Source organism: Vombatus ursinus, unplaced genomic scaffold, assembly GCF_900497805.2.
Source record: "Vombatus ursinus unplaced genomic scaffold, bare-nosed wombat genome assembly UNPS02012147.1, whole genome shotgun sequence".
NCBI classification, from domain to species: domain Eukaryota; kingdom Metazoa; phylum Chordata; class Mammalia; order Diprotodontia; family Vombatidae; genus Vombatus; species Vombatus ursinus.
Window position 1 is genome coordinate 196,971 of NW_020951925.1, and position 11,502 is coordinate 208,472.

Here is an 11,502-nt window from a genome sequence, read left to right on the forward strand (position 1 = left end):
CCCTCTGTGTCCAAGGCTGGCCCACCATGTCTAAGACTGGCTCTCTGTGTCTAAGGCTGGCCCACTGTATCCAAGACTAGCCACTGGGTCTGGGTCCAGGCTTTCCTTTGTTTCCTCACCAAAATTCCTCACAAATTGCAGAAAGGAGGGTGGCCACTGGCCTAAACATTAGGGTGGTTTTCTTTTAAATTTCTCTCCAACTTGGAAACTGAGCCTTCCCTTTCACTTCTCTGTTCCCTCTGCTGGTCAAACCCACCCCTCGCTGGGGTTCTGCCAGGTAGTCTCAAGACTTCCTGGCCCAGCCTCCTTGGTACACAGTGTGTCTCCATTTCAGAGGTCAGCTTTTTAAGCCTTATCATCTCTAAATGGGATTATGGGAAACCTCTCTCACTGGCCCTTAGGCCGACGATGTAGCATTCTCCGGCCATAGCCAGTGAGGACCTGAAGTAGATGGCAGAGAGGCCCCAGGCCCCCACGAGACCCTCGCAAGCCCAGGGGCAGGGGCAGCAGAGAAGGGCGCCAGGACTCTCCCCCGTCCTCTTGCCATTGCAGCTGCTGCCAGGACGCCGTCTTACCAGCTTCTTACACCAGGCACAGCCTGGCCCTGACTTGATGCACTCTTGGCAGGTACTGACTTTGTACTTGGGACATTCCTGGGAAAGGACTGGAAGAGAGAACAAAGCATTCAGGCTTTTCCATCCAGTCCCTCTGCCCTCACCCTCTCCTAATCCCATCCCCTGAGGCCGATCTGGGCCAGCACCGGCCCCTGGGGCCGTGGCTGTACCCAGCCAACCCAATCAACCCAAAGCTGGAGCCCAAGAGCCTGGGCTGGGTCCTTCCCCACGGCCCCCAGATAAAGACCTCATCCCTGGGAGCACACAGTGGGGGCCTGCTCTGACACTCCCATTTCTGGGTCCCGGTCAGTTTGGGAATTTGATCTGCTGACCGAGGGTTTTGGTTTTTCTTTCCATTTTAGGGGAGGGGGAGAAAAAAATAGGTTTTTGCTCATTAAAAACAATGAAATCAAATTAATGTGGTTGGATTGAATGGAACCCCTCTGGTCCTCAGTTTTCCCAGCCTGTAACATGAGGGAGCAAACTGGACCATTGCTAAGTTCTCCTCCGCTGGGCTAATCTGCTCTGGTTCTGTGTGGCGGAACTCACCTGATGGTGGAATCAGCAGCCCCATCAGGGCTAGGGCCAGGAAGCTGTGCCAAGGCATCGCCTATGAGACAGGAAGAGACACTAAGACTGGGGAGCCCAGCCCCGGGCAGCTTGCCCTGGCCAGGCCCCCTCGAGAAGAGAAGGGGAGAACTCATGTTTACTCATGGAATTATATTTTGGAAGAAACACCATAATGACACCGTAACAAGGGCTTGGGATTCAGTCCATGGGCACTGAGAGATGAAATTAAGATGCCCCAAACTAGACAGAAAACAGAGATCTCCCAGAGTTTCTATAATGACCTATTCTCCTTTGTGAGGACAGCAGACCCACACCTTGGGGACCTGCAGCCCCCGACGCCCTGGGGTGTGGCATAAGGAACCAGAAATGACACTAGACAAGGGGAGGCGAGGAAGAGAGCTGGACTGGGGGAAGTGTGCCCCATGGGGGATGAGAAGCCTCTGGGGGACTGATTTCCAAGATAGCAAAGAGAGTAAGAGACGGAAGGATCGGGAAACAAATCACAGATGGCATCACTTCCAATACTGGCCCACCCCCCAAGATGAGTGGACATTCGTAAGACTTGACCTACATGTCTGCTTTTGGACCTGAAAATAACAAAAGTGCACTCCCCTAAAATAATCTCATTCATAAACATTTCCCTGACACAGACATGTCCCTCGTCTGGAAGACTGAAGTGCTATTATAGAGTACCACATTAATTAGACCAATATAGTCTTATTACACATTTTATATTCAGTAAATTTTCAAGCATCCCAAGCAGTCCTGAGCAAAATCAGCTTTGAGTTAATGGGGCAGGTGACACTTGATTCAGTCGTGTAGCCAAACCCAAGTGACACCGAAGGAGAAGAGAAGGAGGTGCTGCGGCCACTGAGGGACCAAAGTCCTGGGAAAGGAAAGGATGTCCCGCCAATAGGAGAGATGGCTAAGCCAGTATTCCCGGCAGCTGGCAGTCTTGGTGGTTTCCCCCAAGTTTCCAACCGATTCCCAAAGAAGCCAAGAGGCTTCTCAGTGGGAAGGGGACTGCTGGGACAGGAGGGAGCAGATACTGCAGGCCCCACCAAGTCTGCCTTGACCTGGGGAAGCCCCCAGCAAGGAAGGCTGCACAGGAGCGCTGCCCACAAGGTTGCCCACCACCACCACCCAGAAGCCACTGTGGTTGAAGGAGGCTACCCGCTTGGCACAAGTATGGTCAGGGCTGCCCCGGGGGAACACTACTGGAGCTTGGCACAGGGTTAGGTGGAGGCAGGAACAGGGAAGGCTCCACTTTCTTTAACCGCTGTACCCAAAGTGGGCCCCCATAATTAGACCTCATCACTGAGCTCTCCACCAGAGCCCTCCATCAAGACTCCTCTTTAGACATACCAACAGTCCCGGGATGGGCACCCCCCCCGAGGTTCTCATCTGCTCACACTTCCGTGACTGCCCGAGTGCCAGCTGAGGGCACCCGGGAGAATGAGAGGGTGTGGGGGAGGGAAGGAGGAAGGGGCGCAGTTCCTAGAGTTCACCATTTTGCTTCAGGTTGTTTTTTGGCTTTACCCCAAAGACTTCTTCGGGCCACCCTTGACATGCAGGCCTGTCTCTGAGCTGGGCATGAGGCACAAGGAGGTGCATGCCCAAGTCGCCACGAGGGCTGCCCCAAGGATGTGAAGCCAGCTAGCTAGTGGGTGGAGCAGGAGAGCTGGGGGTTGCCTGGCTGCATCCACTCTATGGTCTGATCCCCACTCCAGTGGCCTTTTAGGACTGTGGAAGAGGCCAGAGCCAGGGCCCAGCCTTACACACTTGACCTGCCACCTTCATTCTCAAAGAGGACCGTGACATCAGGGAGGTGATGCCGTGACATGCGAGTGAATTAGATTTAAGTGAGGAAGGCTGTGCAAAGTCACCAGCCTTACTTTCTCCTCTAGAACCATCAGGGTCCAGTGGTAAGATATAGATCAGGATGACTGGAGATGGCCCAGGATGCAGGGGGTGGGGATGGGGGGAAGAGAACCTTGGCCTTTTTAAGCCAAGGTCTTTTTTGGGGGGTGGGGGCACGAGGCAGTTGAGGTTAAGTGACTTGACCAGAGTCACACAGCTAGTAAGTGTTACCTGTCTGAGGACAGATCTGAACTCGGATCCTCCTCCTCCAGGTGCTCTATCCATTGTGCCACCTAGTTGCCCCTTAAGCTAAGTTCTTTAACAGGTCTCAGTTTGACTGAGGCAACACCCATTCAGTGATTAAGGCTGGGTAAGAAAAGAGGCAGAGAATGGCCTTTTATCTAGTATAAAAAAAAATGGATCTAGGAGGGGGGGACCCTCAGGGCTTCTGGCCAAAATAGAAACAATTGCTATTTACTTTCATTCGGAGCCAATCAGGGCCCAAACAATGACCAAGTGAAGCTTGGGCTGGGACCTACTGTTGGCCAATCTATGAGAGGCAGAGTGGTTTGAGGTTAAGTTTCAGAGATTAAAAAGAGAACCTGAGTTGTCTCTGCCCAGCTGGGGGTGGGGGGAGGGAGGGAGAGAGACAGAGAGGGAGAACGCGTCCATTTCAACATATAACTTAGCCCTCTGCATTCTCCCACACCCCTAGGAGGTAGGAACGCAAAGGAGGAAACTGAGGCTAAGGTAGGGACAGAGACCTGTCCTGGGCCACACAGCCAGCAAGGGGCAGGGTCGAGTTCAAATGCTGATCTTTAAACTTTGCACTCTCTACACCCTGCTGCCATCACATCAAAATTCATCTCAATTCCACAAGCCTACTGGGAGCCAAACTGGGGATTCAAAGACATTAGTGAGAGAGCCCTTGCCCTCAAGGGGCTGATGGCAAGACTGGCGCACACAGTGATCCCAGGGAGTTCAGGGGAGAACGCAATGACAGCTGTCTGTGGCTGGCAGGGAGAGGAGCCCAAGGTGATCAGGAAGGTGGCTTGAACACACTCTGTTTGTCAGCCTCCCCCGGGCCGATCTTGGAGTCTTCCTAACTGGGGCCCTGTCTCTCCCCCTACAGAAGCTGTTCCTGGGTTCAGGAGGTGTGGTCCTGGCCCCTGAACTAAGCTTCAAAGGATGGGACACAGCAGAACATCAGTAAGCTACCCACAGCGGTCTCCTTGGTTTCATACCTGGGCCAACCATTAGAGAAATCAATTTGGAATCCTGCTATAATTATAAGAAAAATGACTAAGCTGTCCGTTCTCCTTGGCCCAGAGATCCTGTGACTAACCATCCAGACCAAAGAGGTTAGACAGAAAGGCTTCACATCCTCCAACACCCTCCTGATGGCACCACAAGGGCTCCACTTCCTCAGACAAAACTCCTGCCGTTTCTTCCTTCCTCAGGCCACCTCATGCCTACCTCCCCAACAAGTCACCGCGCATGCTCTGACGTCGCCTCCACCTTGAGCCTCAGTCTCCAACCAGGATGCCTGGGCACAGGGCAAGTCCTTCTGGCAGCCCTCTCCTGGGCCCTCCCTGTGCTTAGGCAGGCCACCCTTTCCCTCCCCATCTTGCTCCCCACAAGCCCCCCGCTTCCACTCTTGCCCTCTTGGCGGATCCCTCTCTACTCCTGGACCTCTCCCAGTTCTCCTCCCACCTGGCTGACCGCGCCTTCTCAGTCTCTTTTCTGTTCGCCTTGGCTTATGTGTCATCTTAGGAGTGGGTGTCAGAGGTGGAGGGGCGCGGCAGGCCCATCCTCCACAGTGGTCTGGGGCACAGCAGTGACTGAAGGTGCCTGGGGTACATGTGTGTGAATGGGTGTGGAGGGGGCGAGGCTGGTGCTGCCCAGATGGGAGGGCTTGAGGCTGCGTGGAAAGCAGGAGTGGCAGCCAGTCTGAAGCAGCAGCGCCAGACCCTCTCTCCTACTACTTGGCTCCAGCAGAGCCAACCCCCAGGCCAGTGGGGACACAGCCGGCCACACTCCCTTTGCCCATTCTGTGTTCAAGGCCGTTGCTTATTCATGTCCCTTGCTTGGAGGGCCCCAGCCCCATCCTTTCTACCAAAGCCTTCCCAGCCCGATCGACACAATCATCGAACCAGAGAGACAGAACCGAGAAAGGCGCAGAGCTCCTCCCTGCCCCACGCAGTGCTCGCCAGCCTCCCCCCAGGTCTGCAGTGTCGAGGACCTGACCACCCCCTCCCCAGGGGAGCGCTCCCATGCCCTGGTGCCTCCTTTCTTGGCTTGGGAATCTGCCTCCGCATCTGCTCCCCTATCCCCCTTCTGCCCTCGAAGGCCGAGTGGAGCAAGCCGACGTACCTCGTGTGTGACGGAGGACAGCTAGATTGCCCCCAGCCTTCTTCTCTGGGCTGAGCACCCCTGGCTCCTCTGGCCACCTCTTGTGTGGTGGGGCTTCCAGGCTTCTCACTTCCCTGTGCGCTCTCCAGCTACTCAATGCCCCTTCTAAAAGGGGCCTTCTAAAAGGCCATGCCCAGACCAGAGAAGAGAGCAGGGAGGAGGAGGCCCCCAGCACACGGCCTCACATCCCACTGGCCTTGGGAGTGGGGAAAAGGGCTGCTATGGCACCTTGGGAACTCATACTAAATGTACTACTTCACCACATCACACCTATCAGATTGGCCAACATGACAAAACAGGAAAACGATAAATGTTGGAGAAGATGTGGGAAAATTGGAACACTAATGCATTGTTGGTGGAGTTGTGAACTGATCCAACCATTCTGGAGCCCTGGAACCAGCAATAGCACTTCTAGGTCTGTATCCCAAAGAGATCATAAAAAAGGGAAAAGGGCCCACAAGTACAAAAATAGTTACAGCAGCTCTTTGTGTGGTGGCAAAGAATTAGAAATTGAGGGGATGGCTGAACAAGTTATGGCATACGAATGCAATGGAATACTATTGTGCTATAAGAAATGATGAGCAGGTGGACTTTGGAAAAACCTGGAAAGACTCATATGGACTGATGCTGAGTGAAGGGAGCAGAACCAGGAGGACGTCGTACACAGTAACGGCCACGTTGTGCGATGACTAACTTTGCTAGACTTGGCCCTTCTCAGCAGTGCAGGGATCTAACCTCTCCAAAGGCCTCGTGATGGAAAATGCTCTCCACGCCCAGAGAAAGAACCATGGAGTTTGGATGCGGATGGAAGCAGACTGTTTGCTTGCCTTTTCCTGCTTCACTCTTGTGGTTTCTCTCATTAGTTCTAATTGTTCTTTACATCGTGACTAATGGGAAATATGCTTAATATAAATGGATAAGTAGGGCCTATGTCGGACTGCACGCCATCTTGGGGAGGGGGAGAAAATTCAGAACTCAAAATCTTACGGAAGTGAACGTTGAAAACCAAAAATAAATAAATTAATTTAAAATAAATAAGCATGCCACTCTGACTTTCTCTCCTAAATGAAATAGTTGAATGCAGAATGGAGATGAATAAACCGGGGCCTCCAACGCCGAGGACAGCCATCCTTCTCCGCAAGCCAGCCTAGGCTGGTGCTGCCTAAGGATGAGTCTTGGGGGCAGCAGCATCTGGCTGGGAGGGGCCCAGACCACTGTCCTGGGGCCAGCGTGGGGCCAGCGGGCAGACCCCTGCTAGCTCAGAGAGCAGGCTTGGGGAGGGAGGAAATGAGATGCCGGACTCTGTGCTATGTGCTACACAACTCTGAGAGAAGGGCGCTGTTCTTATCCCTAATTTACGTTGGGGAAACTGAGGCAGAGAGCAGTGGCGTGGCTTGCCCAGCCAGTAAGTATGTGAAGCTGGATTTGAATTTCTGTCTTCCTGACTCCAGGGCCAGGGAGTAGAAGGGAGGCACACTTCCCCCATCAGGTCCACGTTCAGTGTGACTCCAGGTAGTCCCCCCATAGTTCAGGGCGTTTCTGGAAAACTCCATTTTCTAGGCCCTCTTGGATTGGAACCTTTGTCCAGCTGAGCCGCGGGAGGGAGGCTGGACCTCTCCCCATCCACTGGATGCCCAGGCCGATCTTGCCACCATTCTCGGGCCCAGCTCTCCCCAGGATCCCGTGGTGGCTTTGCTTTTTCTGTCCCGATGTCTCTGGGCCTCCAGCCTCCCTCAGCCCCTTCCCTGGCTAGGGCGGCCAGCCGTCTCGCCTGTTAGGACTGTGTGTAAATGGAGAGTCGCGAGGCCCCAAGCGAGGGCTTCGCGGTGTGGCTTCCACTCTCTGGTGTGTTTACTTCCGGGGTGGGTTTGGGCTGTGTCCTGGGGAGCTCTTGTGGTCAGATAAACCATCTCTGACTCAGTGAGAGAGAGGTCGCTGCGAGAGGCAGGGAGAACAGCGAGATGGCAGGACCCGGTGCCAGAGGGCCCCGACCTTGCCTCTGCTACTGACGCATCCTGGGACTCAGCAGGTCACCTCCCCCTCTCTGGGCCTCAGTTTCCCTTCTGTAAAATGAGGGGGCAGGCCCAGCTGAGCCCTGATGCCTCCTGCCACGTGCCTCCCAGCCCTGAGAGGCTCTTCCCTGAGCACTGCTGCAGGGCTCCTCTTCCTCCTCTGGCATGGAGCTCCGAGGCCCGTCCCTCTGGAGAAAGGCAGGTGCCTGGACACAGCAGGTGCTTCATAAACGTTTACTGACTGACACACCAGCTCTCCAAAAAAACAAGGTGGTCCAGACCACCCCGAGGATGAAGTGTGATCAGTTCTCCCCTCCACGACTGACTAGAACCTTCCCAGGGTGGGGGATGGGTGTTTCACAAGCCTTGCAGCAATACAGGAAGAAGCCGGTCACTGCTCTTGTTTGGAGCTGGGGGATCCTGGGGAGGCGCCAGTCCGCTCCCCTCATCGAACAGCTGGGACACAGTGGGGAGCCTCGGTGGGTCACAGGGCGCCTGGCAGCCCAGCCTTCCCTGGGGATCCCATCCTGAGCCGGCTGTGCTGAATCCTTGGAGTCTCTGTAAAAGGGTGTTGCAAGGTGACGCTGTCCCGCTTCCTAGTGGGCATGTGCCCCGGGTTTCCAAAGAAGCCTGGAGGACCTGGGGCCGGCCCTGGGTGACAGGCTGCCAAGAGCTGCCATTGCTGAGTCCTTCAGACTGCTCTCCGTGGAGCCCTACAACGGCGCTGAGGAGGGGGTGCAGGTTACAGTTGCCCCATTTGAGAGGTGTGGGTTTGGAGGTTGAGAGGCCAAGTGAGTCGCTAGGGGTCACAGTTAGCAATTGTTAGAGGCAGGATCTGAACACAGGCCTTCCTGACTCCGGGTCTCTTGTGACCATCTTGCGTGGGGTTCATCTGCTTCCATTCAGCCCTAAAGCAGAGCAGACACACTACGGCCAGGCCCGGCCCCTCTGCTTTCTGCTGCCTCCCCGGGTGGTCCTAAGAGGAAGGGGCTGAGGCCCAGGAAATCACTGGGGGTGAAGGAATTCTGGACCGTGGTTGTAAGCAGAGGCTGCCCGGCTCACCCGGCCTCCAGCCAGCATGGGCTATCTGGAGAGGGGCAGGCTGTCTGGACGCTGGCTCTCGGCCAGATGTAAGCTGAAGGGCCTCCCAGGTCCTTTCCTGCATCAACCTTCAGGGGCCACCCACGCTGGCGAACAAGCTCTTGGCGAATCGGGGGGCCCGGAGCTGAGTGCTGCTGTGGCAGGAACTTCCCACCCTGGGGAGGGGCCAGAGCCTGACCTCCACCTCGGCCCCATCTCCTCTGCCCAGGGCAGGCCCCCTCGCCACAGCGGCCCCTGACTGGGGGGACCTCCCTCAGAGGGACATGCACTCACTCCTTCAGGGAGCCATGGAAAGGGGGGCTGCTCTGGGGCCTAGGCCAGGTGCACCACACAGGGGCGTTGCCCGCTGCCCCTCGAGTTCTAAAGCTCCTGCTCCGGGTGGCCTCAGTTTCTCTACATGTAAAAAAGGGTGTTGGTCCAGACCACACCTACGATGAAATGTGATCAATGTTCCCCTCCAGGATGGACAGAACATCCCTGGGGCAGGTCCAGGTTAATCCTTGTAGGCCCCAAGATTCTCCCACATGTGAAAGGCTGAAGGTCCTGGCCCCCACCCCACCTTCCCCCTGGCCCAGGGTCTTACGGCGCTGTCTCCCACTGCCTCCTCCACCATAGGCCCTCCAGGGGCATGTCCAGCTGATCTCAGACACCCCCCTCCAAATTCGAGGTATTGTAGGGAACAGGAGTCAGCCGGGGGAAGCAGGCAGCAGGGCTGCCTGGGCAGAGGTTGGGGTCTCTTTGAATCTCACCTTTGGGTGTCCCAGGGCAGGGAAACAGGAGGGCAGAGGCTGGAGGGAATGCTGACCACCCAGACCAGGATGCTTCACATATCCTGGAAGTGGCGGTCTCAGATCTGGGGGTTGCCAAAGCAGGCAAAGCCTGGCAGCCTCCCTCCATGCTGCCCAAGTCAGGGTGGCCATCCACAGGCTGGTGTGACTCCCAGAGCAAGAGAAAAACCCTTCCGTCCGCTCCTGCCAGCCCCGGGGGCCTCACAAACCCTCTCTTGGTGGCCCCTCCCTGGCTGCCAGCTTCCCGGGCATCACCTTAAGTTGCCAGCTCAGGAGGACGGAGCCCCTGCCCAAGGAGGCAGCTGCAAGTGTTCCCCTGGGGTGGTTCCTTCTCTGGCCCCATGAGCCCTCCCCAAGGACAACACGGTGTGTCGCCTCACCTGAGCGTCTCCTCTCTTCCCAGCTCTCAGCTGGCTGCACATCTGGCTTGGATGGGGGCCCGGTTTAGCTGCAATCTGAACAGAGCCAGTCCTGTGTCATCCCCAGAGGAAGGGCTGCGCTTCAGGTCTCTCTGCTGAGGGCTGGTTTGGTGTTACCCAAGCACAGAGGAAGTTGAGCCCAGAAAGTAGTGTGGGTGGGGAAGAGAAGAGGAAGCTACCCCCACCACCGGCGTCGCTTGAGAGAGGTGGGGGGAGGACACCTGCCCTCACCAAAGACTCTGAGGCATGCAGGCCAACAGCAGCTGACCGTCTACAACAGGTCCCACACCTAGACTGTGCTTGAATACCCCCACTGAGGGGGAGCTCACTATCTCTTGAGGCAGCCCATTCAGCCTTGGCTGGCTCTATGTCCTAGAAAGATTGTTCCATCCACTGAGCCTGACCTCTGCTGATAGTCTGAAGATGAATTGTCAAAAGCTGTTTATACTTGGCAATGAGGCCTTTTTTGTCACTTATTTGGCAGGGGCAGGAAGCGTGACCCTGTGTTCTTTAAAGCCATGCTGTCAAGGTAAAAAGGTTTTAAGCATGAGCCCAGAGAGAGACAGGTCTGTAGTCAGAGGGCCAGCCTGGCCTCTCTCCCCTGAGATCTGATCTGGAGGAGTACCGATAGAACCCCTATCCTGCAAACTGAAGCATGAGGCTCTGAAGCAGGAACAGATAGATGGTGGCTGCTAGCTCTCTGCAGCCCCAGGCACCATGGGGTAGGAAGGTCTAGCCCAATGCCCAATCCACCACCCTCCATACAGCATCTGCTCAGTCCCTATGACATGGCACCCACCCAGTGCCCTTCCAAAGCCTGGCATCATGCCCATAGCATGGCACCCACTCAGTGCCTAGATCAATATTCAACATAGCACCTACAACATGGCACCCACTCAATACCCATCCCAACACCTGACATAGTGTCCGCAACACGGTACCCACTCAGGACCCATCCCAATGCCTGGCAGTACCCACAATATGGCACTCAGTACCCTTCCAAAGCCTGGCATAGTGCCTACCACATGGCACTCACTCGGTGCCGAGCCTAGTACCTGTAACACGGCTCTTGCTCAGTACCCAGGCCAGTGCCCAGCCCAACACCCACAACACAGCACCTACTGAATATGTATTTCTTGAATTATTCTTACTTGGTTGGGCAGAAAGGATGAATCCCTCCTGGGCACAGCTAACCAGGGACTTGGAGAAGGAGGCATCAGCTTCCTTAGCCCACTTGGCTGATGGATAAGGCTGGCCCTGGAACACCAGCTTTCTTTAGCTCCTCATATGGAACTAGTTATAGCACCCAGAACTGGACTCCAAAAGGCAAGTCCAATTTAATAACTGTTAAATTAACAGGAGAATCAAATAGGGAAACTGAGGCCCAGAGACAGGAATAGACCTGCCCCAGGTCACACCCTTAGTAAGCTGAATAGCTGAACCCTCTTATTTGTGTTCTTGGGTCCCAGCATCAGGTAGAGCAGAAGTAGCCCTGAAAGAACCAAAAGGAGGAGCCTTTAAAACATTCCAAAAGGAAGTGGGTCAGGAAGACAGGTACATCCTGACTTCCTCCACCCTCTGCACACACAAACAGAAGAAAAGGAAGAAGGGAAACCCAGGAGTCAGGAGAGGCTGCCTGAGCTGCCCAGAACGGGCACATCACCTCCGCAACATCTCTCCCTACAGATTTCACCTCCGCAACATCTCTCCCTGTAGATTTCACCTC

General features: G+C 55.4%; 1 protein-coding gene across 1 annotated transcript in view; it reads right to left on the reverse strand.

Moving 5' to 3' along the window:
• Positions 1–9,905, reverse strand: part of ITGB2 (integrin subunit beta 2) — a 26,198-nt gene extending 16,293 nt beyond the window's left edge. Inside the window, exons 1-3 of the mRNA XM_027857466.1 lie at positions 9,738–9,905; positions 1,164–1,224; positions 576–664 (exon numbers count right to left, since the gene is read on the reverse strand). Coding sequence (XP_027713267.1) covers positions 576–664; positions 1,164–1,224; positions 9,738–9,779 — 192 coding nt within the window. The 5' untranslated portion in view covers positions 9,780–9,905. The remainder of the gene's footprint in view (positions 1–575; positions 665–1,163; positions 1,225–9,737) is intronic.
• Positions 9,906–11,502: the final 1,597 nt, after the last annotated feature.